Source organism: Lacerta agilis, chromosome 4, assembly GCF_009819535.1.
Source record: "Lacerta agilis isolate rLacAgi1 chromosome 4, rLacAgi1.pri, whole genome shotgun sequence".
In the NCBI taxonomy this organism is placed as follows: Eukaryota; Metazoa; Chordata; class Lepidosauria; order Squamata; family Lacertidae; genus Lacerta; species Lacerta agilis.
Genome location: NC_046315.1, coordinates 34997115 through 35023012, shown reverse-complemented (window position 1 = coordinate 35023012; position 25898 = coordinate 34997115). Strand labels below are relative to the sequence as shown.

Genomic DNA, 25898 nt, shown 5'->3' with positions numbered 1-25898 from the left:
TCAGCTAAAGCATCCATGACAGACGGCCATCCAACCTCTGCTCAAAAACCTCCAAGGAAGGAGAGTCCTATGCAGATATTTCTCATACCCACTCCTGTTTAGTTTCAGAGGAGAGTTTAATTGGCCACCTTCAGGTCAGTCTCTAAAATGCACTAAAATAAAAGTAGCATATGTACTTGGGCAGGGGAATAAGACATATAACTTTTGTTTTCAGAAAAATAATAATAAAGATAATTGCACTTGGGTTTTCATTCTCCTTAGTGGCTTCTCTTCTGCAAGAAGTGTTAAGTCCTACCACTAAAGTCATTATGACACCAACAGCTGTATGTGGGTGGGCAGGCTGATATGTGTTTTGAACGGCTTATGCTGCAATCCTGTACACACTAACCTTGGAGTATGTCTGTTAAACTCGGTGGAGCTTACTTTTGTAGGATTGCATTCTGTGCATAATTATAAAGTGAGCAGCACATAGTTTGATAAATAATAGATACAAGCATAGAGCAATTCCAATGCAGTGATTTACTTGTGTTCTGCATGTGGGATCATTCTACTGATTTGGATAACAAAGTGAAAGTTGCTCTGAGGGGGATAATGATTAACTTGAAGGAATCAGTTTTATAAGAAACGAAGTATGGAATTTAATAAACATGTTAACAAAGCAGATTGCTTTATTATGGGCTTTTATTTTAGTCAGTCTACAGAAGACGAGTTAACGATACCATGCCTAGGACTTATGGCAAATCTGTGTCGACACAATCTACCCATTCAAGCACATATTAAGTCATTGGTAAGAAACTTTCTTTATTGAAATCTTTTTTAAGAAAGGGGAGTCTAATCATCTGAGCGTGTGAAACATTAGCACTTTAAGTGAGCAAGTGGGAGTTGATTCTTTCTCTTGATCTTATATAGCAGATGAGCACAACCATTATCTCCAAAGAATATGGAAGAAATTAGAATTTCAAGAAATGGCTTGGTTAATCTGGGGAAATTTCCTTCTGTATTTACATATTTAGCAGAGGTGGTAAAGACATTTCCTGTGTACCTTCAAAACTACAGGACTATAGTCTCATGTTAATGAGCCCAGATAAAATGACTACACTAATGTAATGCAGAAATGAGGACTTTCCACAGTACTTTTGGATATGACTCCTTGCTTTTGATTATTTTAACAAACACTAGATCTAATTTTGGCAAAGTTCATCGGTAAAGGTCTTTTATATAGATTTCATATTTCCTCATTTTTTTTCTCCCTTTAGCTATGCTAATATTTCTGAAATTCAAGGACTGGGCAAATCCTTAAAAAAATACCCTTCACTTCTCAGTGAACACCAACATTTTGCAATCTTTCACAAATGTGTATGTATCTCATTGATTTCAGTGGGAATTTGCATATAAATAACTGAAGTGTAAACTTTTATTTTTTTGAGTTGGCCATCCTGGATCTCTACTGTCCTTCACACTAAAGGTTTCTAAACATAATTCTAAAGTAACATTAAAATAAAACATTCATGCATTATCGGTTCCAGTGGATATTGGTGAAATTACATGTACATTCCATGAGAAAGCAATCTTTTAATTAATAATCTGGTGAAATGGTAAGGAATAGAATATATTGACTTAGGCAGCAACAGGTTACACTCAAATGCAACTTTTTCTAGGAATGTTTTTTCTTCTCTTTGTATTAGACAAATGTGAAGAGTTTCTATCGTACTCTGATCAGTTTCTTGGCCCACAGTAGTCTAACAATGGTTGTATTCGCACTTTCAATATTGTCAAGTCTTACATTAAATGAAGAAGTTGGAGAAAAGGTAAGGATGTGTTCTTTTCTTCTTTTAAAGAAATAGCTTCTACTTCAGGCATGTTAATCTTGCCGATAATAGTATTTGTGGCAGGATGTGGAATTACATCAGCAACCTGTGCAAATAAAGTAATGCAGGCCTGTTCTACTAACTGCATATCTTTTATCCAATTGAATCATATTTATTGCTATCACATTTCAGGTTTATAGGTTACATTGATATAGCTGGGTGTGTGATGGTTCATTATTGTAAATCAGGGCTCTTTGTTTAGCTTTTCCATTCCAGAAATATTCATCAGACTTTCCAGTTGATATTCAATATTCTTGTGAATGGTGATGGAACACTAACAAGAAAGTACTCTGTTGATCTTCTCATGGATCTCCTGAAAAATCCCAAGATTGCAGTTTATCTTACCAAGTATGTCTTTAAAATAAACCTACCTACAAATATTCTTTTGGGGGCTCTCTGTTATTGTTCCTTAATTTGTGTGTCCATTTTTGCACATTTTCCTGTCCTAAGCTCTGTAATCATGTGGCTTTAAAGGTGACAGAAGATAAGTTTTCTACTTCACAGTCTTCCCTGTAGCCCTTTGTGCATATCTGTCTGTGGTGAGAAGACTGGGATTATAGCCATCCCAATGTCAGGCAAGAGGCAGGCTGGACTTGTCTCTTGAGCACTTTTACCTGTGGTGCTTCTAAATTTCAAAGTACAGTAAAAGATGATGACGGCCGCTGTTTCATTCAGCACCATTTTAGAAGATGTATTCCCTTCTGTTTGTGAAACAGCTGCGGTGTCTTAAGGCCTGCGGAGTGGACATTTTCAATAATCATACCCTTAGATGTCATTTCTCCCTCCTGCTGCCACTGAGAAAAGTGAAAGAGCTGTAGATTATCCAGCTGCCTGACATTTTTGGTGTTAGCATCCATTTTATTCCCAGGAAGATGTGTCAAGAAATATCTTTTTTTCCCCTTCCACCAGAATATAATCTTATATCACTTGTGCCCATTCAGTACATGTGGAATGTGCTTAGCTTTGCCTACATTGTTACCACCTGCTAGATCTGAAATTTCACCATAATGGAATCGACAGAAAATGAAATTATGCTGCTTTTCTTATTTACAGTCAGTTCCTATAATGCTGTAATCAACAGCAGGTCTCCAGCTGTATTCAAAGAGCAGCAGAATCTAATTTTCAGAATAGATATTTGAAACATGTATGGCTTCCTGAATGGAAAGCAAATAGGTCCTCAGTATTCATACTGGCATGTTTTGCTAAGAGAGAAGTTCCATTTGACTCCTCTCCCATAGTGTTTTTATTCAAAGTGGTCCTTACCAGAATGTTGGAATTTTAAGAAGTGGTGTCTGCATTTGTTTGCTTCCCCCACCCCATTCCCCATCCCTTTTTCCTTTTGTATAACGTCTTTCAGTTTGTAAGCCTGTAGGCAGGGAGACCTTGTTTTTATTGATCTTATATAAGTCTATTTGGCTGAAGAGCAAGATAAAAATGCTTAAATGACATCTGTGCATAGGACCCTAATATTCGTATTAGGTTCTATGTCTTGCTTAATTAGAATTGCCTTAACAACATGTAAGAATTTGAACTTTATTTTATGTGCTGTGAATTAGGGATTGACACCCAGACTCAAAAACATTTGTTTGATAATATTGATTTATAGCATTCATACGCTGTGTTTGGGCTATTTTTACTCTTTTAGTTGTTTTATTAGCCCTTGTAGCAAGTCTTTCCTAGCACCACCTACTATGACGTAGTTGACATTCTTCAATAGTTAAAGCTACACTATTGAAACTAAAAATGAATTATGAGCAATACTCAAGAAATCTTCCTTTTGAATATTGAGTAATGTCTCCAAAATGAAAAATGTATTTCAACATATATTTTTTTCTTTTAACAATGTAGATATGAACATTTTACCTCCTGCATCACTCAGGTATTGAGTCTCCTTCACGGAAGGGATTCCGATTCTTCAGCAAAGGTACTTTACAGCTAAATATCTTTATAGTGATACGCCTTAACAGAATCCAGATACTGAGCATTCTTACATCCATCCTTAACTTTAAGTAAATGCCTTGAAATATGGTGAAATACACTAATGTTGATACCTACATATTTTGGGCAGCTAGGCTTGCATGGATCATGTTGTGCTTACTATTATGGTAAGATTAAACTTTACTTACAAGCCAAGTAAGCCACAACATTATGCGAATGAGTGTGTGTATTCTTTCCACCATACTTTTGTATAAGATCTCCCTGATACAGGTGCTGACTGACCGTACGTCTGTGGAAAACCACAAACTTTACATGAAGAAAGTTCAGGCCCTGACATCTCCTTTTAAAGTATCCCTGAGGGCAGGAGCGTGAGAACTGTAAACCTTTGGCATTTGCAGGCTGAATGGATCAGTGGTGTGTTTCCAGTATAATACAGACTTGTATATAGGAGGTCAGATTTTTGGCAGGTCCTTTACAGCTGTAACATGGGTAAAACAAGCAGTTCATTTGTGAGTCGAAACTTTCCATTACTGTAATCTGAAATATAGTCATTTCTGCTTAGGTGTTGGAGTTGCTACTTTCCTTCTGTTCGGTAACGGAACTCCGTCACCTCTTGCGTCAGGCAATATTGGAGCCAAATAAGGCAAGCTATGTGAGCACAAGACTTGCAACTCGATCTAAGCCTTCAGAGCCATTTGTCCTCTTAGTACATTGGTCAAACCAACCGCTGGAAGCATCCGAAAACTGCTCAGCTCTTGCGTTGGAGCTGTTCAGGGAGATATTTGAGGTACCGACTTCTTTTACAATTGGCTTCACATGTCTTCTCAGTGAGCCAGTCCATTCAATGTGAAAATGAGGCACTTGCTCCAGCCTCATAGCTGTGCCGTACACATCCCAACCAGAAACAACTTTCTTCACTTCTAGCCTTGTCATTTGGTAATATAGTATTGTTAAGCCCTTAGCTTGTTTTGTTGTTGGCAACTGTATATTAAAATAGGAAATGAAGCCAATGCAAAAATAGTTCTTATATTTTATAAATAATATCCCAAAAGGTTCACATTTAACTTTTTTAAAAGAATACATGTTGCATTTTGGAACCCCCGCAACGGGGTGAGCTCCCGTTGCTCGGTCCCTGCTCCTGCCCACCTAGCAGTTCGAAAGCACATCAAAGTGCAAGTAGATACCACTCCAGCGGGAAGGTAAACAGCATTTCCGTGCGCTGCCCTGGTTCGCCAGAAGCAGCTTTGTCATGCTGGCCACATGACCCGGAAGCTGTACGCCAGTTCCCTCGGCCAGTAATGCGAGAGGAGTGCCACAACCCCAGAGTCGGACACGACTGGACCTAATGGTCAGGGGTCCCTTTACCTTTTTTTACCTCTATCTAGTGTTTGAGGGGCCAGTCTTTACACCTGGTGTTCTGTAAGTATATTTGCCTCATCTTGGCTCAGGGTGTTTTCATGAGTAGCCAGGTTAGGACTCCTCTCCATCATCCCAGTACCCAGATCACTTCTTTAATAAGGAAGTGAAGTCTGATGTTTCTCCCCACGGAGTGGAAAGGGACAGTATGGAAGGCTCAGAGGAGGAAGAATGTTTTTAAAGGAAGAGGGAGAAGATGTACATGGATCCTCCAACCTTTCTTTTCCCTTGATCTTAAGCCTCTGCTTAACAAGGCTTACGCGTCTTGTAATAAAATGTCTGCCACCTATAGCTTTTGCAAGTTCTTAAGCTTACAGTATAAAGACCAACAGTAGTGCACTTGCCACTGCAAAATATTGTAGTTAAGTTTCATCAGATTGGACTGGAATATGTTTCAGAATCTACTGTGAGGGGGGAAAAACTAATCATGGGAATGGTATGTTTCATGGACCTTGAGATGAAGACTGAGTGGCTTTGGACTTGGAAAGCAGATTTGAGGAGGGGGTAGTATATATTATTGGTTACCTGGGTGCCAACAAGCATGTCATTCTTCTACTACAGGATGTTATTGATACAAGCTGCAGTGCTGCAGCTGAGCGCTTTGTGGATCTTCTTCTTCCTGTTCTTCTTGACCATATTCATTTGCCGGATCATGTCTTAGAAGACCTATTGGCAAAGAAGAAGTGTGAAAGAATGATCGGGGCTGTTGATATCTTGAGAAATATCCTTGATCCACGTTCTTTGTTTTGATCATAAGCTTACCATGAAACTGTACTCAGTAGTCTGTAAAATAGATGAAATGCATTTGATTTAAATAATACTTTAAACCCAAGACTTTGGGTAAACAGGCAAACTAGAAATGGTTGCTCTTAAAATGGTTCAGGATAAAATATAGTGTCTATGCATTATATTTTGTAACTGGATTACAATGTAATGGTTAAAAGGGACTTTAGAAAGGTGGTACATGTTTGAACAGTGTTTACATAACATGCATTTTCTGCACAAAGCTAGCATTTGTCATGACAAACATAAGTGTGAAGAGTCATATGTCTAAATATGTGAAGGGAACGTTCGGAAATCAAACAGTTGCACTTCTTGAGTATGTATTCTCTGTGTTTACGCATTTTCCTTTCATGCACTGGGTTTTTGTTATAGGAAATGTACATCCAGAAAAGTATGGACCAAAAAGTGCCCTGAATTTCATGTGTGCAAAATGATTATACGATCAGAGTTTTTTCTGGCATTTAGACAGAAAGCAAGATCGATTAGATTAGCTTAGAGCTGCAAATTTCTGTTTGGGTTATTTATTTATTTTTAAATACATACAGTTATCCAGTCTCTAATTTGCTGAAAAGTAATTAAGGATAGCATCAGCCCTTATGAACACTACTTGGAGACTCCTAGCAAAGTACAAATGTTCTCCTGCTAAATATTTCCTTCTGTAAAAAAAAAAAAAAAATCTTTCATTAGTCAGATTTATCCTTAACAGAACCTACCGCTTTGTGCAGATGATACACTAAAAATGCATGTTACTAAGGCTCTAACTGCTAACAAATGTACATCTTTAATTGAATACCACTTTACGTGCAGTGGGATTGACTTCGGCTTTGGGGCAAAGGTAATGGACTCTGAGCTGAGGTAAGCACATTTTGTTTAAAAATCCAGGGACCAATCCCTTAGGTTCAGTCTTCCTAAGGATACGCTTACATTATCTTTCTTTAGGGGAAAAATAGCCCAGACATACAGATTTTGTTCATTTACAACACAAGCTACAACAAGCTTGAGCAAAGCCTCTGGTTCATGCACTTTGCCCCTCCTGTGGTCAAGTTCTGCAACTTTTAGTTTCACTTTCTGCAAATCTTGACTGCTCATGTTCTACAAACAACAGACCATGTTTTAAAACAAACTAATCAATTTCAAAAGAAACCAGTTTCAAACCCTGTGTTATGTAGCTGACTTTTAAAAACCACTAATTTAGTAAAATACAACCAGCCAGGATCCACTGAAAGTAAAAGTAAACACTGCAGAAGGCCTGGCTGCATGAGAGGGGGAAGTGAGCATGCCCAATGGCTTAACACTGACAGTTGTTGAGCCCTAGTGAAGGGGACAGTTCAAATAGCTAAATATCCCATATTGATTATAAATGTCTTAATTGCTTTTCTAACCTGTTTAAAATATAATTTTTCTGTATTGCTGAATATTAAGAGAGACAGTCTCTTAGAGGCAGAGACCTTGGAAAAGGAATGTGCCTAATGTTGCTTCTTCAACTATTTCTGGGAAATCAGCCAAAACTAGCCAGCAGCTTCAAAGTTTTGATAACGGTGTACGGTCTGGAATTAAACAATGGCCTGTTAATACAGAAATAGCACCTTGGCTGTTACCATAGAAACACCATCACGAGAGAGGGGGACGGAAAGCCCATTTTAAGGAATGTGCCGTTAATTGTGGTTAGCCTTTAATGGGCTTAAGAGCTGGTCTTGTTGATTGATCATACTGGAGGCATCAGGCTTGTTGGAGTTGCGTATCCTTACATGTATTGGTATGTATTGATTGCATATTTGTGTATTGTTCCTATGGGTCTTTGGGAGAGGGGCAGCTCTGAGTTGTGTGAGCAAGGGGGGCTCTCAGCCTTGGACGGGATGTATGCGCTTTCTGAGCAGACAGGAGGAATGCAGCTGGAGTTGGCTCCTGCCAACTGTATTAACGTTATATTCAGTCCATTAAGATGTAAGGTATTTCCTAGTTAGTAGACTCATCCCCCTGCATGGGTATTATGGTCTTACACTAGCAGCTGGCAAGATATCCTTGAAATTCAAAGCCTTCATTTTAATTACAATATTCTGAAGTTTTTATATGGATATGCATTTGAAAGGAATAAAGGTGTTGTGTTCAAGTTTTCCATTTATACATAATTTTAAACAGGCAAATAGGGTGGGGTGGGGGGGATGTTATAAGCATCATCACATTAATACTGTGTCACAGCAGGCCTCTTTCAATTAAGAAAAGAACTCCAAGACATCTCAGTATGCAAGGCAGATTGACTATTACATATGCAGTGTTTGGTTTAACCTCCAAGGGCAAAAGCTATGTAAATGAAAGACCCGGTGTCAGAGCAAAGAGCAGTGTAAGATATAAATAGCTGTTCAGAAGTTTCTTCACAAAAGAAAATCTGTTTGTTACTACTCAAAAGTAGTTTTATTAAAAAATGTCTTTTATTGTTACAAAATTGTACACACACAAATCATAAAGCATGACATGACTAAGAAAAAATGCGTCATGGTGGGGTGGGGGAGATACGAAACATTATTTTACAGTACATAATAATGAGGTGATAACAGTAAACTAGTGAAATGAACTTGGAGAACACAGAGTAATAGGAGTGAGCTAATGAGAACTGCCTGCTTATCTATGCCATATTGCAAAATACGTTGCAAGTATTTCTTGTCTCTGTGTTGTTTCATTTGTATACAATAAGCCCACAGTTTACGCAGGGATTACCTTCCAGCAATCATGCCTAAAGCCAAAATCTCATATAGTCAAAACACATTGGGTTCAGTGGCAGGTGGGATTGCCAAAGCCTTTTTTCCTGGATGTCCACCCCCTTTTTATTTTTTGGCAAGCGCATAAAGCTGAATGCGCCCAAGTTAAATGTGAGTAAGTTGTGGGCTCACTGTATTTAATAAAATCACACAGTACAGTATAAAAATAATCTTGGGGTTTTTTTCCTCCTTTTGGCACCATGAATTTTTGCAACAGCTTGCCCATTATGGCTGTTTGCCAGACTATAATATACCAGTAATCAATATTCATTAATTGCAAGGATTCCCAAGTTCTGGCTATAACTCTTCTAGCTGCTGTTAATAAATGTGTTCTTAATTCCTTGCTTCTTATTTGGTCCATATCTGAAGTATATCAATTAGGTAAGGCTTCATTGGGATTGTCTGAGCTGTAATCTGAGATATCTCTTTTAAAACTTCCTTCTAAAATTGTTCTATTTGTGAACATTCCCAACACATATGTTAGTATGTGCCTATAATTGGCATCCTCTCCAACATAACAGAACAATTGGGTCCTTTTACTGGATGACATCAATTCCACCATATGACTAAGTTGGCTTGCTACATAGGTGGTTTTAATAATTCTAATCATTTTTTGATTGTTAGGTGGGCAGAACTCTGCAGTGCAGCCAATCACAGTGGAGCTCCCTGTCAGTGTTGATCAATGAGCCCCACTTGCAAAGGAATAATCTGAAGCTCTTAAAGCTTCTAATTGTTCCTTTGAAGACATGTCCTTATCTGCCCCATATCATATGTCAGGTTTGGGATTGGTGGCTGCAGAGTGTAGATGTGACATGCTAGTCATTGCTGGAATTTATGGTGTACAGTAACTTTTCTTTTAATTATCACCCTTTTTCAGCAAGCTTGCTGCTGATGTAATCTTAAAAACACTGGATCTTATGAGCAAGCTTAAGCAGCTGGTTTCTAACATGGAAGTCAACTTTTACAAAGTTCTTCAGGTAAGGTTTACTTGATCATTTAAATGCCTATTCAGATAGACAGTGTACATGATTATGCTCATTCTGTGGTAGTGACTAACAGTATCCACAGACAACATACTAGCTGCCATTCTTCAAATACTTACCTTTTCCATCATAGCCAGACTGCAATTTAGTCATACCTTTTTAAGAAGTACATGGCATTGTTTTGAATCCAAAGGTGCCTTGTATGCATAGAAATGGCCTCTACCTCCAAACTCTCCCAATTCCCTACTTTCATCTGTCCTGTTCTAAAGGATCACTTAACCTTTAGGAGCTTTTGTGGGTGCAAGAGGGGAGGGGCCAGGAAAACCCCACTGTATAAGTGGAGTTTTGCTCACAGTTACTTGGTTCAATATAATTGCTGCAATTTAATTTTAGTACAGTTTCATTTTTAGAAGAGTATTGCTTATAGCACGGGGTATGCTTTATTTATTTATTTATTTATTCAATCAATCAATCAATCAATCCATAGATCTCAGGGCAGTTTACAACATAAAAATACAATGTATAAACACAAAATATATAATAAAACCAAGGACAAAAAAATTTCCACAAACCAATTAGCCCTCCCCCCTCCCACAGAAACATTTTAAAGGGTCTAAGATGTTAATCAGCCAAAGGCCTGGTTGCAGAGTGTAGTTGTACAGTGGCAGTATTTGAGATCTTCCAGTAGAATTTAGCAGATCTGATACTTTCCACATCTTCTGCTTCAACTCAAAATATCCCAGAGGAGGCATTAAAGGTTGAATGAAAAAAGCTTCATTAAGAATGGAACAGATAAAGTGAACATGTTTATCACTTGTTTTTTCTTGTGTAATATATTTGTCTGGCTGCTTAAAATAATTGCTTATCTGCACTCACAAGTGGTTTGTGTCTAGGATCAACGTTTGGTTACACCTTTGGCTTTTGCTTTAACATCAGACCACAGAGAGCAAGTGCAGGCAGGACTTAGAATTCTGTTTGAAGCAGCACCATTGCCAGATTTTCCTGCCATAGAGTGAGTTTCTTATTTTTCATCTTTTTAAAAAATTGTCTTATGTTAAAAGTTTACTTTGGGCTTTTGCTGTCAACTCTTGATCCTGCTTCATTAAAAAGACTTTATATTTTATTTGCAATTCCTTCCTGCTGATTTAATCTTATATGTGTTTTTTTTATAGGCTTGGTGAAAGTATTGCGGCCAATAACTCTTACAGACAACAGGAAGCAGAGCATGCATCTAAAAGGAACCACATGCAAGCATCCATTACCTGTGTTAACCCAATGAAATGCTCTGCTGCTTGTGCTCCAAATGACGATGTTGCAACTTTCAACATTCAGGACCTGATACAGAAACTCCAGTCTAGCCTGGAGGTTAATGGCTTTAAGATACATCATCTTTGAATAAAATTAGCTTTGTCCTGGCATATGTAAAATGCGAAAGAGTCTGTTCCAATCTAATTTTCCAGGCTTCTGTAGAAAGCTTTGCACAAGGGCATGATAGAGACAGTACAAGCCCAAACTGTTACAAAGCAGTAGGTTCCATATGGGATCTGAATCCACAATGACCAGGGATTAGGCCAAGCTCCACTGAACTGAATAAAGCCTATGGGCAAGTAGATTAAGTACATAACATGTAACAGGACACTTTTGAACAGAAGCGTTCTAGATAGAGTCACTTGAAATGTATGTGCTTTCTGTAGCAGCCATCAGTATATCACATAAACTAAATTAAATACTGTAGGAGGTATTCACCTAATGAGTCCCAGCAGCAGAAGCCCTGCACAAAGACTGACTTTCGCAACAGGTCTCCCCCCCCAACCCCCCACCAAAATTGGCCTTGATGATAGAGCATTAGGAGAATACCTGGAACAATGCAGAGAGGGAGGAGAGGGGAAATTGTTCCATTTGGCAAGCTGAATTGCTTTCACAAAGCAAATGTTCATCATAGTGTGACTGAATTCCACCATAATTTTGTTTGGAGTGTAAATTGCTTAAGATCATGGAGAATTAGCTTAATGAAATGTCAGTATATTTATATCCTGTTCAGTCAAAAGTTTATTGCATTAACCAAAGGCCATAACAATCCCAACCATCACAATTTGCCACACTGAAAATTATAACATACTGTTTTGTTAATACAGGAATAATAACCAATGTTATATGCCAATATAGTAGTCATTTTTGGTTGCTTTTGTTGAGCTTTTCATTTGTCCAAGTAGGAAAAGTTCTGTCATAGCTTTTGCTGTTAACATTTTCCACAGGTGAAAGAATCAGCCACTGATGTAAGGGTGTCCGACATAATGGATGTGTATGAGCAGAAACTGTCTGCATTAGCAGTGAGTACATGTTTAATATGCACAATTTTTCATCTGATTGCTTTGTCCATACCTGTATTTTAATTTACTTTTGCTTCTGGTTTTTCTTTTAGTCCAAAGAAACTAGATTGCAAGACCTTTTGGAAGCAAAGGCTTTAGCACTTGCTCAAGCTGATAGACTTATTGCCCAGTACCGTTGCCAGAGAGCTCAAGCTGAGTCGGAGGTAGGTAAAACAAACATTTGCACAAGAATTAATTTGCTGTCTGCTCATAGCTACCAGTGCAAGCATGTTGTACCTCAGTATGCCTTGTTTTTGAAAACTAGGCTACAGTTACTTGGGGGGTGCAATCAATACTGGTATTACATTTTTGCATAACGGCAATCCTTTTGCAGTCCACAATACTTGAGGTTTCTAAAGTCTTAAAATTTTAACATTTATCCAGGTTAAGAATAGCTTGGTGCCCTTTGGAAGTTACTGATGGAATGTAGACTTCTCATTGATCAGACAGTGTTCCTTAAGTGAGCTATGGAATGGAGCAGCAAACATAAGTCACTAGTGAAATACATTTTCCTTGTCTTTCCAAAAGGCTAGAACACTTGCTTCAATGTTGAAGGAAACTGAACGAAAAAATGAAGAACTTGAGTCATTGCTGAAAGTACAGCAAGTAGAATCTGAACGGGCACAGAGTGATATTGAACAACTCTTTGAACACAATAGGAAGCTACAGACAATAGCAGAGGAACATGAGATACTGAAAAGATCTTCCATTGACCTTCTTCAAAAGTAAGATATGAAGCTACCATGGAAAATGTGTGAAGAAATGAGTCTTTGAAGCAAAACAACAAGCCCACACCCTTACGTACTCGATGATAATACAAATATGCACATTTTCCAAAATTGATACGTGTGAGGCTTGCAAAAATTGTATTGGTTGTTGCAGGGATGAAGGTGGGCATCTGGTAGATGCCAAACCAGAACCACAGTATCCAACAGTAGGAAATCAGGGTATGGGTTTCAGAGCACAACATGGGATCAAGTCTGGTGCACAATCAGTCTTGGGGAAAAACACTTTCCCTTTAGGTAAGGGGCCTGCTGTTTATAACCACTTCTTATTCTAGAAACAACAGGTAATGCCTTTGAGCCATGACCTGCAGTTTTGAGAATTTAGGCCTTAGTTGTAAGACCTGAATGTGATTTTTGAGCTAAGACTTCACACATGTATGGATAGAAGCTTATCTCATAAGATTAGATTATTCAGATTGATCTGTATATTCAGGGCAACTTGCAGAATTAGGTGGCAATGATTGATCTCGGCTAGGAATTATTTTGGTAATTCCTGTCCTTGCTTGCTTGCTTGCAACTCTGTCTGATAGGGAACTATGATGAAATGGAGCCACCGAGAAACAAGAGAGAGGTATCAGCATAGAAGCATCTGGGGGGGAAATACTAGGAAGGTGCAAATTCTTCTCCACACAAAACAGCCCAGGAAGACTAAGTTTTCCCAGCAGTGACTGAATGCAAAGTGTCAGTTTGAAAATGGAAGTGGAAATTTGAGGTGTGGGGCGGAATATCCAGGCTGCCTAAAGCACAGAATTCTATTAGGAGATGAGACTATGTTGCAACATCTTGTTGCAGCTTCCACCTCTATAGAACTGGCATCTCAAATTAGGTTTTGCAGACTTTAGCCCTCTTCAGATGTGTAGAGGGCTTAGGGACATGGATTCCAGCTGTGCTTCTCCACTGCTGACCTTCACACAAAGGTTGGAATGGAAGGTGAAATGAGGTGTACATGGAGATGTTGAAGGTGGGGCTTACATACATATATATATCTGACTCCTACACACTTTTTTCCTTGGCTGGTCAGGCTGAACACCTGAACAGGACTTGTCAAAAGCAGGTTTGTGTGTTGAGACTTGGGCACAGCTGCTAGAAAATAAGCTAGTCCTTGGTGATGAATTTGAAATTAATTTCACTGGGGACAAATGTAAGGTTAGGCAGGAATATGTAAGCAATGACAATCAGATGCACAAGTAAAGGATGGGGGACACACCTGGCTTGACAGCAGCACATAATGGATCTAGGGATTAGCAGATCACAGGCTTAACACGAGTCAACAGTGTGATACAGCAGCAAAAAGCCTAAGACAATTCTAGACTGCACCCCGACATAAAATGCTGTGAGGCGTCCCTTCACCGCGACGATGGCGTGCATCTATCAAATGCAGGAAATGATATTTGGTTGGCAGACATAATTAAAGGTATTAGGTGTTGGTTGCGGGTGTGAGGGTATTGGCAGCGAGCCCTTTAGGCTTGAGTGGCTGTTAGGCATTGGAAAACATCAACAGAGGTGAGAAGGGGAGGTAGCGCCATCACCTGCCCCTCATTCGAAGGGTATTCCGTTAGGATTCCGGGGGCATGGCCCTGCCCGAAGCCTAGGGAGGTTAGGGCCTAAGGCACACCCCTAACGGTGATTACAGGGGGAGTTCCAGTAGATACGCATCACTGGGCTCCTTCCTGGTGGTTAACCCTTCCCGGACTTCCACCACACGGGTTGGGGTTGGATATAGTCTGTTAGGGTCCAATGCCTAAGCCAATACCGCTCAACATCCGTAACCAATAAAGTTGTGGCCTTTCCGCCCATTAAACCTATATTACGTCTCACGTGTCATTATTTCCCACGGGGAGGGAGGGACATTGTCACGCAATTTAGACTGCGTCAACAGAAGTAGAGTGTCCAGATCAAAGGAAGTAATAGTACCACTCTATTCTGCTTTGGTTAGACCCTATCTGGAGTACTGTGTCCACTTCTGGGCACCATACTTTAAAAGGGACATTCGGAAGCTGAAACCTGTGCAAAAGAGGGTGCCCACAATGATCAAGAGTCTGGAAACCAAGTCTTATGAGGAACGGTTAAGGGATTGGGGCAGTTAAGGGAGTTTAGCCTGGAGAAGAGAAACAGAGAGGTGATATGATAGCCATCTTTGAATATCTGAAGAGCTGTCACATGGAGGATAGAGCAAATTTGCTTTCTGCTGCTCCAGAGGGTGGGACCTGAACCAAAGCTTTCAAATTGCCAGAAATGAGATTCTCACTAAACATTAATAAGAACTTTCCTTGATTGGAGGCTTTTAATCAGAGATTGGTTGGATGGCCATCTGTTAGAATATTTAGCTGTGATTCTTACATTGCAGAGGGTTGAACTAGATGACCCTTCCAACTCTACAATTCTATGACTTTTTCCTACTGTGCAAGGTTCCTTATTGCTATATCTACATGGGAAATTAGCAGTAGGTCCCTAGACCATGAACTGCCTTTTAGTATAAGTGCTAAAAGAAGTCCTGAACACAGATTTCAAATGCTTGAAATCTGTGATCATGACTCAGTATAAGCCCTCTTTTGAGGCTTATACTGAAAGTTGCACATCACACCTGTCAACACACCTGTGAGCAAATCCAGTAATTTTGAAAATAGGAATGTTGGCACATGTTACTAGAACACGTTTAGGAAAAGCGCTTCAAATTAATTATGTTTAATATTAATGTTTTTCTCTTTTTAGGCATGAAACCATTGAAAAACAATATAACGACCTGCAGCTAATGTGTAATTCACTGAATAAACAACTTGACACCATTAAAAGACAGAATGAATCTCTCAAGCAACAGAACGACAAGTAAGTTCAATTCCTGCCTTAAGTTAAAAGGATGCTATGTTTCAATGAAAACCTTCATTTTTAATCAAAACTGCTTCAAGTAGTTTTTTTTTAACATACTTGGAAATATTCTGAAGTGTATTATGATTTGTTTGCAGTTTTTCAAAGGTTTTGTGTGCTGCCTTTCCTTGCACAGAACAATCATGAAGATGATAATCAAGCAGGTTCATATAGTTGCGTAGTAAAAGTGAAACTATTGTTTATGGCTTTTGTGGGTTTGGTGTTTTTTTTTTTTAATTAAGCTTAATCTCTAGTGTAATTCTTTGCAGATCATTCTGAATCTGTGTCAAATGCACAACTTGAAGTTGTTTGACACTTCTGACCAAGACTTTCAACTTCTCACTTCACCCATTTCCCACATTCACAAAAGCTTTCAAAACTGTGGAAGGGCAAGAATGTTTCATTTTCCTTCTGACTATATTTATATATGTATAGTTAAAATTACTACAGCTCTTCCAACAAACTCAGCAGTGCAAGATAGTCCAGTTAGTTGCCTTTAGAACTACATAAAATAAAATGATTTGGCTCCTGAGTACTGCGAACCGAAGGAAACTTGCAAACTGGGACATTCCTGTCCGTTCGTCACCACCCTTTCTGGGTGGGCCCTCCTGAACAGCATGGAATGGAGTGCTGGGGGTGGTGGGGGAAAGGGAGATGGTTGGGCGTGGTTCACCATGGAAAGCTAGCATACAGACAAAAACTGTTGATGATGGTTTGGGTCTACTTCAGCATTAGAGATACAATTATGCTGGAAATCAGAATAGTACATTACAGGCATCCCCCACTTGTTTGCTACCGTGTATACGTGTGGCACTGGGAAGAAGTTAAAAGAGTTAAATTAAAACCCAGAAATGGCTGGAGACAGTTGGAAAGTCCTTGTGGCTTTCAAGGAGACCTTCCCATAAGAGGACTTCTGTGAGCACAGAGAAGAGACTGGAGGCATAGCTGTTGCTGTTGCTTTCTCACACATCTTCCAGCCAGACCCAGAACTTCAGTTCCAGTTGTGGATATTTTTGGTACAGTATTTTTTATTTTGGGAGAGTAGTATTTTGGAGAGAAAGCAGCAGAGAGGGCATTTAGAGGGTGCTTCCCTACTTGTGTGATTTTCACTTATGCACATGGGTCGCTGAAACGTAAACCCTGGAACGTAAACCACTTTGGGAATTTTGTGTAAGAGTTTCATAAAGAGGATGCAGGGTGAAAATCAGGTATACCTTCACCTCTCCATTCTAAGGCAGCAAATTCAGATTTTTTCATCTCTCGACTTGATAAATTATATATATTTCCTGACTCCCATCCAAAAAACCAAAATTGAAACCATGTGTTCATATAGGTATCTCAGAATTAGACTCATTTAACATTTTCTTAAATGGTTATTGGGTGGGAAATGCCAGTTGACGTTCATGGTGGTGATGGGTAGGAGAATGCCTTGTTCTTGTTTTCAGTTAGAGAGATAAGATCTGTGGTTATCTTGTGTGAGTTTCAAATACATAGTGTTTGAATGTTAAGTAAGATATATATTAAAAATAAATATGCAGGGGTGTTGTACAATTAAATCAAAAATAGTATCTCCACTGTTTTCACATAGGAAGTTCTAATGCTAGGTATGCTGTTTGTGAATGTCTGTGGTGGGTGTTTTGTTTTGTTTGTACTTTGCTTTATTTATGTCCCTTTTCTGTAATTGACAATATGGAGAAATATTATTTGGCTTACAATAGATACATGGAAATAATGAAATGCAGGAAGAAATAAAGTTGAAAAATTCATTTGACTTTCTTAGCTAATCACACTAACGATACGTAAATGTTGCTGTAATGACTTCCGGCGGCGACGCCATCGCCGGGTGGTCGAAGGCTGCCTCGGTCTCGAGGCGCCTTGTCCATCCCGGGGGTCAGGAGCTGCGCTACCGCAGCGCGCGGCTCCGTTTGGGGTGCGGGAAGAGCGTCCCGCACCCTGGGCTCCCCGGCTGTGCCCGCGGAGGCTCCGAACCCTTCCCCTGCCCCCCCTGTAAAGGGGGAGTGGGGGTGAAGGGACAACCGGAGCCGGGCTTCAGGGGACATGCCCCAACCGGGATGCAAATGCGGCGACAAAGCCCGCGGTGAGCGTCCAAGTTCTACCTGCGAAGAATGGAGCTAAAAACCCGGTGGTCGTGAGTAAAGATTTGGATTAAAAATCGTGTTTTTGGAACGATCCGGGGGGAAGGGGAAAGGTAGCCTGCCTCCCTCCCTTCGAGCCGAAGAATGTAACCAAATGAGGGTTTACTGCTACAGAACTGGTTTCAATGTAGCTAAAATTGACACATGAGACTGGCAAACTCTTTTTTCGGGCAGTTAATTAGAGGAAAATATCTCCATTTAAAGTTGCGGTGTTTGCGCTTCAGCACAGAAAAATGGCGTTGAACAAAGAGGAGAGCAGAAATACAACACCCACTTCCTCCTCCTCTGCCAGTATGCTGGGTTTTGTCCTTGAACTGGTATTGAACTCTGGACTAACAGATGAACAGAGACTCATTGCCTTGAAGGTGGAACTTGTTTATAGAAAAGTCAAAGTCTTGTGTGGGGATCTGAAAGGGAACCAATTGCCCACAGAGGAGGCTTTTAAAACTTTTGACACTTATGAAGAATGTCTTGCTAATGAGCTGAGAGAGTGGATGGAAAGATGGAGAGAACTGAGTGAGCAACTTCGGAGAAGAAATTCGCTTTTTGGGGGTGGCAGCCCCAAGGCGACGTTAAGATTTGTTATATCCAGTCCCCGGGGTGTGAGCTCGGGGGCCAGGGACAGAGAATTAAGGTATTTACAAGAAGAAAAGGAACGTTACAAAGAACCGAAGAAGCAGGGAGATGATGAGATGGACACCTCTGAACTCGTGGCAAGAAGAGACATGGACTGTGCCTGGATCTGTGGACGTTGGGAGAGAGAAGTTACACGGATGTTCAGTGCCGATGCCACCAGGAGAAGAATAATGGACAGAGGGGGTGTGGGGTGAAGTCTTAAACAAAATTTAAAGTAGTCTAACACGGCAAATCGAAAGTGGAGGGTGAATACTGTCAACAATACTCTGTTATATTTTTGTTTGTATATGAAAGGAGATATTTCAAGTTTTTATGTTATTAGCAGTAATCTTAAGGATAGAAGAATTAGATTTGATGCGAGGAGCAAGATTAAGACTTAGATTAAGTTAAGAAATTGATAAGATTGAATTAAGAAGAACTAGGATGAGGTATTATTATGGTGATGTATTTACTAGTAAGGTGTTGAAAATATAATTTGTTTTAATTTTTTTTTTTTTTTTTTTTTTTTTTTCAGAAGAAATGGTTATAAAATAGATTAAGGATATAAAATCGAAGGTGAAAAGGCAGGGGAAGTCAATGGTCAAGATATGGAAAAAGAAATTTTTCTTTTTAGAAAGATACTATAAGAATCTTGACACTGTTTGTATTTGTCATATTTGTTTTGTATTTGTGGGTGTGGGTGAGGGTATATGTTGTTTGGAAAAATGCCAATAAATTCTTATAAAAAAAAAAAAAAAAAAGTAAATGTTGCTGTAATATGTCACTAATGATAAGGGGAGCAATTTTCTCACGTTTCTTCTTTTGGAAGATCTTTAATGTTTGTATCCTTCAATTTTTCAGAACTGTCAGTCAGTTGCTAGAAACAGAAGAGCATAGAAAAGAATTGCAGAAACATTTGCAAGAGAAAGATGTGAAAATATCAAGTAAGTTAGTTCTGACTTCTATATTAGCTTCATCAGGAGTCTTGCTTTATAGAGAAAACCTGGAACATGTTTTTTCTCCAGCTATGCTATATTTGAATCATCTTTAAATACACAGACCTACCTCTTATTTCAATAGATTGGGTGATCCTATCATTTTTGCTTTGGAGTTTGCAATTACAGCTCTGTAGCACTACGATACTATTACTTTACCCAATTTCCTTTGCTCGCTCTGTGATTTGCTGATGTTTGAAGAACAGCATGTTCTCTCATTTAGACCCAGATTCAAACTCTCAAAATAAACCACTAAATATGCAAGTGTAGCATGCCTCTAATGGCTCGGGGGTATTTTCTGCTGCTACTTTGGGAAACTCCCATTAATCATCACAGTCGCCTTATTGGCTCAGTCACAAGTACAGTTTTGTACAGATGTCACAACTACTTTCTTCATTTGGCCTTAGAACAGTATGTCCCTGCTCACGGTCTACGAAACAGCAGTAACCATTGTGATGGTTGTTTACTGGTCATAAGGTGGTCACGTTGTAGCTACAGTAACCTGTTAGATGCAAGCAGCTTCCATTGTGTGTTCAGAGTGAATTATGTTTGTTTAAAAAAAGCACAGGTGACACATATATATATATATTTTAAGAAAGCTAAATATACTTTAATGGGGGAAAGCTCTATGTTACTCCTTTGAACTCAGTTGTCTCAACTGAAAGATGTATATCTGCTTAGGCAGGCAATCACTTATCTCTGGAGCATAAACTATTAGCATTTGCTCAGTAGATGGCACTGTGGTGTAACTCAGTGGTTGCTTTAGAGATGTTTTGTAATTTGGCAAAAAGAAAAACCCAAACTTCTTTCTTTCACAAATTCTTCAAAAGGTTTGCAACAGAAGGTAAAGATTCAGGAAGAAAAACTTAAAGCCAGGCAGAAGGAAAAATCAGATATGGAGGAGACTGTAGACATCCTTAGAAAGGAATTGAGTAAAACGGAACTGGCAAGAAAAGAATTGAGCATTAAGGTAAGCTTTCTGCTGGAGTTCGTCATATTTAGAAAAATTCTAATGGTATCAAGGAATTAGTCACTACAGTTGCAAATAAATATTTCTGTCTAAGTGGAGTTGGTGGTGGTTGCGATGCTGTCTTTGCTTACCTGGGAGTAAACCTCATTGAACTCAATAAGACGAGCTTCTGCATAGTCATATGTAGGATGTGAAGGATTGAGGTGTTGGGAAACTGGTGGTCCAGAAGTTGTGGATTACCATTCCCATCATCCCTGACCATTAGCCATGCTGGCTGAGGCTGATGGGAAATGCAGTTTATCATTGACCCTTCTGTGTGGAGCAATGGTGTTTCCAATTCTGAACCCATAGTGTGAAGATAATAAGGCCTTACTATTCTTATAGTGGGGAGGGACAGTAATAGTTGAACATATTACATATTTAGTTGAACATATTCTAGTAAATCTTCCTCAATTTGCCGGCCAATGAATCGCCAAAACCTTCTGTCTCGCAATTGTGTTTCCTGCTATGTACATTCTGTCACGACTTCCGGCTGGCGACGCCATAGCGGGTGGTCGGGGCTGCTTCGGCTGCGAGGCGCCCGATCCATCCCGGGGGTTAGGAGCCGCGCTACCGCAGCGCGCGGCTCCGGTTGGGGTGCGGGAAGAGCGTCCCGCACCCTGGGCTCCCCGGCTGTGCCCGCGGAGGCTCCGAACCCTTCCCCTACCCCCCTGTAAAGGGGGAGTGGGGGTGAAGGGACAACGGAGCCGGGCTTACGGGGATATGCCCCAACCGGGATGCAAATGCGGCGGCAAAGCCCGCGGTGAGCGTCCAAGTTCTACCTGTGAAGAATGGAGCTAAAGGAACCCGGTGGTCGTGAGTAAATAATCTTGGCAGAAATCGTGTTTTTGGAACGATCCGGGGGGAAGGAGAAAGGCAGCCTGCCTCCCTCCCTTCGAGCCTAAGAAATTAACCAACTTGAGGGATTGCTGCCACAGAACTGGTTATAAAGTATCTAAAATCGATACATGAGACTGGCAAACTTTTTTCTTGGGAAGCTAACTAGTGGAAAATATCTCTATTTAAAGTTGCGGTGTTTGCGCTCCAGCTTAGGAAAATGGCGACGAACAAAGAGACAGGAGAAGAAATATGATACCCACTTCCTCCTCCTCTGCCAGTATGCTGGGTTTCGTCCTTGAACTGGTATTGAACTCTGGACTAACAGATGAACAAAGGCTCACTGCCTTGAAGGTGGAACTAATTTACAGAAAAGTTAAAGTCTTGTGTGGGGGTCTGAAATGGAACCAACTGCCCACAGAGGAGGCTAACAAAACTTTTGACACTTTGGAAGGAAATCTTGTCAAAGAGCTGAGAGGATGGATGGAAAGATGGGAAGAAATGAATGAGCTACTTCGGAGAAGAAATTCGCTTGTTGGGGGTGGCAGCCCCAAGGCGATGCCAAGATTTGCTATATCCAGTCCCCGAGGTGTGAGCTCGGGGGCCAGGGACAGAGAATTAAGGTATTTACAAGAAGAAAAGGAATGTTACAAAGAACCGGAGAAGCTGAGAGAGGGAGAGTTGGATACCTCGGAGCTCGTGGCAAGGAGAGTGTTGGACTGTGCCTGGATCTGTGGACGTTGGGAGAGGGAAGTTGCATGGAAGCTCAGTGCTGATGCCATCAGGAGAAGAAGAATGGACAGAGGGGGTGTGGGGTGAAGTACTAAGTAAAATCTAAAGCAATCTGTTATGGTATTTTGAAATCGGAGGGTGAACACTGTCAACAATAGTTTGTTTTATTATTTGTTTGAATATGAAAAGAGATATTTCAAGTTTTTATGTTATTAGCAGCAGTTCAAAGGATAGAAGAGATAGATTTGATGAGGATGATTTGCGAGGATCTATGAGGATGTAGTATAAATGAAGTCATTTTAAGTGGTTTAAGTTTACAGATTAAGACGATTAAGACTAAGATGAAGATTAAGATGAATGTGTTACTCTATATATATAATTAAGTTTAACTTTTTTTAAATGAAGAGGTTAAGAAGTAGATTATGGATACAAACTCGAAGGTGAAAAGGCAGGGGAAGTCAACTGTCAAGATTGGAAAAAGAAATTTTTTTTTGCAGATGTTTAATTAAGAAGAAAAATCATGGCAATCTTTGTATAAGATGTGTAATTGTATTTGTTCTGTTTGTGTATAAATGTAGGTGTGGTTAAGGTTGTATGTTGTTATAAGTAAAAATGTCAATAAATTCTTATAAAAAAAAAAAAAAATGTACATTCTGTCACTCTCCTACCAAGTCCACTGCATCCTCTGCTTTCTGAACCCTCCCTTTCCTGTTCAAGACACTGTACACCTTTGTGTATCCCCTTTTGAGATCTCTGTTTTGTCATCCACCGAAAGATACATATGCACACCTTCTTGTCAGCATTCACTGACAGTTTTGTCACTAGTTCTGGTCGCATGAGGCATGTCTTGTGTCCTCCAGCTTTTCCCTCATCTCATGTGTGGAATCAGCTGAGTATGGTGATTTTTCTGACCAGCAATTTATTGTTTGCCCTGGACTTGCAACCACCAGCTGTTACCAGACTCTTTCTGAAGCATCACACTGTTCTCTCTGCGCTATGATTCATAAATTATTTGCTACTTCCATTGTGCAACAGTCTCTAGGGCAGTTGTTACCCCAAAATATAATTAGCATGAACTATGGTTTCATTTCAATTTTCTGTCCAGTCATAACCCATGGATTGTCCATTTAGATTCCAAACCAATGAAGTTTCCTTAACTGTTCTTTGTTGTGATGTATGGATTTACCCAATTTACTAGATGGCAAATATGTATTTTGGAGAAATATGATTGAATAGTATCTTAATATATTACTTTAGGCATCTTCCCTGGAAGTTCAGAAATCACAGCTGGAAGGACGACTGGAAGAAAAGGAAGCTTTAGTCAAAGTCCAGCAGGAAGAGCTAAACAAACATTCTCATATGATAGCAATGATACATAGCTTAAGTGGTGGCAAACTAAATGCAGAGGCTGTGAATCTCAGTTTATAGAATTTGGTTATCTGGTGCTGCATTTCACAGGCCAACCAAAACTTAATGCAAGCCTCAAGTATTGTTACATAAAGAAAAAAGAAAAAACTTTTTGCTGGATGCAAATTAACTTCTGCTCATGTTGACACTAATCTCCGCATAGCAATCAGCTGCTGTGGGGGTCCTTGTTTCCTGATTTTGAAATAAATTATTTGAGATAATTTTGATACACATACTGTCACTGATAATAAGAGGTGGGTTAGGTAATGCTGCACTTTCAGGCAAATTTTCAAGTATGAATTTTTGTCTGTTTAAAAACCCTTGTATATAAAGCCCAAACGACTAACATACAAACCCAGAGATTAGAAGGAAAATGTATAAAAAAACTTCGGTGTTTAAAGTAATGCACAGATTTTAAATTACTACAATGTATTAAATGAATTGTGAAAACAGAAATGTCCTAGCCCTGTTAGTATGTGGCTCCAAAATGCTGGACTATTAATTTTTAGTTTCTAGGAAATAGTAAATACCCGGTATGTGAGTGTTTATATTAAGCTTTGTTTTATTTTCCAGCGTTAAATGTCATTTAGTTCCACTAACCACTTTTCAATTCTTTAGATTTCTGAAAACTTAGGTGTTTAAAGTAATGCATAGATTTTAAATTACTACAATGTATTAAATGAACTGTGAAAACAGAAATGTCCTAGCCCTGTTAGTATGTGGCTCCAAAATGCTGGACTATTAATTTTTAGTTTCTAGGAAATAGTAAATACCCGGTATGTGAGTGTTTATATTAAGCTTTGTTTTATTTTCCAGTGTTAAATGTCATTTAGTTCCACTCACCACTTTTCAATTCTTTAGATTTCTGAAAATATGTCAGTTTTATCTAGAGATCATGCTGGGTTGCTGTTAATTTTTCTTCATATAATTCCTCTCTGCACTTAGGAATATTTATATAGCTATATTTTGCTACATTTAGAAAAAGTGTTTATACATTTTCAAGCACCACCTGAATATTTTTAAATACAGCCATATTTTGCTACATTTAGAAAAAGAGTTTACATTTTCATGCACTGCCTGAGTATTTTTAAAGTAATTAACTTTAACGGGAATACAGTATGCATTTTATATTTAACTTAGGATGTGAAGGCACAGGCATGTATTTTGCTAAAATATACTACATTGTATGTCCCTTATGTATTTTAATAAAAGAACCAATGATACTCGGAGACATTTAAATTCTGAAACTCCATTTGTACTAATGCCACTTAAAGTACAGTGATAGCCAAAAATGTCAGTAAATACATTTAAACTTTAAGCTCCTGTGTATTAATCTTCCACTTAACCATGTAGCCTTAATGTCATCAGTTGCATTTCCAAAAACTGCATCTATTGTCTTCATCTCCGTAGTGGCTTTTGTCACTTTAATAAAATACTTAATATAGGCTTATATTTGTCCTTTTGTAATATTGTTTTAAATGTTGTTTTTTGTCTCTGGGAAGGGAAATAAAAAATGTTTGGATTCTTGTGTTTGTGTGTGTTTAATACATAATTTAAAGCACAAATGTTTTGTTTACACAGGCATGATTGGATGATATGAAATTATCACCTCACTTTCTCTTAAGCTACACTTGTTATGTGCTGATGATAAAATAATCTTCCTTTTTTAAAACAATAAGAGCAGCTGTTCTCTACGATCATTGAGGCACTTCTCACAAGAAGCATTTGAGGGGATAAATCTGTCTCTGGACTGTACTTTAGAAGGGTGAGAGCCAACATGATTTCTCCCACTAATAAAGGAGTTCCCTGAGCACTCCTGCAAATCTTTTTGATGTACAAATCTGTACATAGAAAACTGTGTCTAGAGGGAAAGTTTCTAGCCTAGCTATCTCCCTGACCAAAATTCAGCCATGAGTTCTCATGCAGTTTCATGGGAATTGATTCTTCATAGGCTGTTTGAGAGAATAAGCATGAAAGAGATCAGAAACAGGTTCAAACAATTTTGCATTTGGCGAAACATGGATTATTTTGCAGGAAATAGAACTAAAGAATTTGTGTGAATATATATTTCTGGAAGAGAATAAGAAGAGATCAGCACACAAACACATGGCAATCATGACTTGATTTTAAAGTAAATATTTTGTTCAAAAGTCACTAAATTTGCAGTCGAGCTGAGCTTTTTAAAAGTTGCTTTCTCAGTTTGAATTCCAATAATCAGTACAATAGAGGGGTTCACAAGTGAAAAATAATTTGTGAGTGAAATATATTTATAATACATCAGTGCAAATTTGGCACAATCCAAATAAGGTCCTGTGCTTTTAAGTCTCATGGTCAAATTGTTGGACTAGGACAGTGGGTCCAACATGAATAAAATATCTGGGGGG

At 39.1% G+C, this 25898-nt stretch overlaps 1 protein-coding gene across 2 annotated transcripts in view; it reads left to right on the top strand.

Moving 5' to 3' along the window:
• Window positions 1–23615, top strand: part of CIP2A (cellular inhibitor of PP2A) — a 30491-nt gene extending 6876 nt beyond the window's left edge. Inside the window, exons 5-21 of one of the 2 annotated variants that reach the window (XM_033146687.1) lie at window positions 691–787; window positions 1686–1808; window positions 2071–2216; window positions 3717–3792; window positions 4369–4593; window positions 5784–5943; window positions 6719–6860; window positions 9639–9738; window positions 10638–10756; window positions 10917–11109; window positions 12000–12074; window positions 12167–12277; window positions 12642–12838; window positions 15611–15724; window positions 19396–19478; window positions 20360–20499; window positions 23365–23615. In XM_033146687.1, the coding sequence (XP_033002578.1) occupies window positions 691–787; window positions 1686–1808; window positions 2071–2216; window positions 3717–3792; window positions 4369–4593; window positions 5784–5943; window positions 6719–6860; window positions 9639–9738; window positions 10638–10756; window positions 10917–11109; window positions 12000–12074; window positions 12167–12277; window positions 12642–12838; window positions 15611–15724; window positions 19396–19478; window positions 20360–20499; window positions 23365–23535 (2272 nt within the window). In that variant the 3' untranslated portion in view covers window positions 23536–23615. Of the gene's footprint in view, window positions 1–690; window positions 788–1685; window positions 1809–2070; window positions 2217–3716; window positions 3793–4368; window positions 4594–5783; window positions 5944–6711; window positions 6861–9638; window positions 9739–10637; window positions 10757–10916; window positions 11110–11999; window positions 12075–12166; window positions 12278–12641; window positions 12839–15610; window positions 15725–19395; window positions 19479–20359; window positions 20500–23364 lie in introns of both variants that reach the window. The other variant, XM_033146688.1, reaches the window with a different exon arrangement.
• Window positions 23616–25898: the final 2283 nt, after the last annotated feature.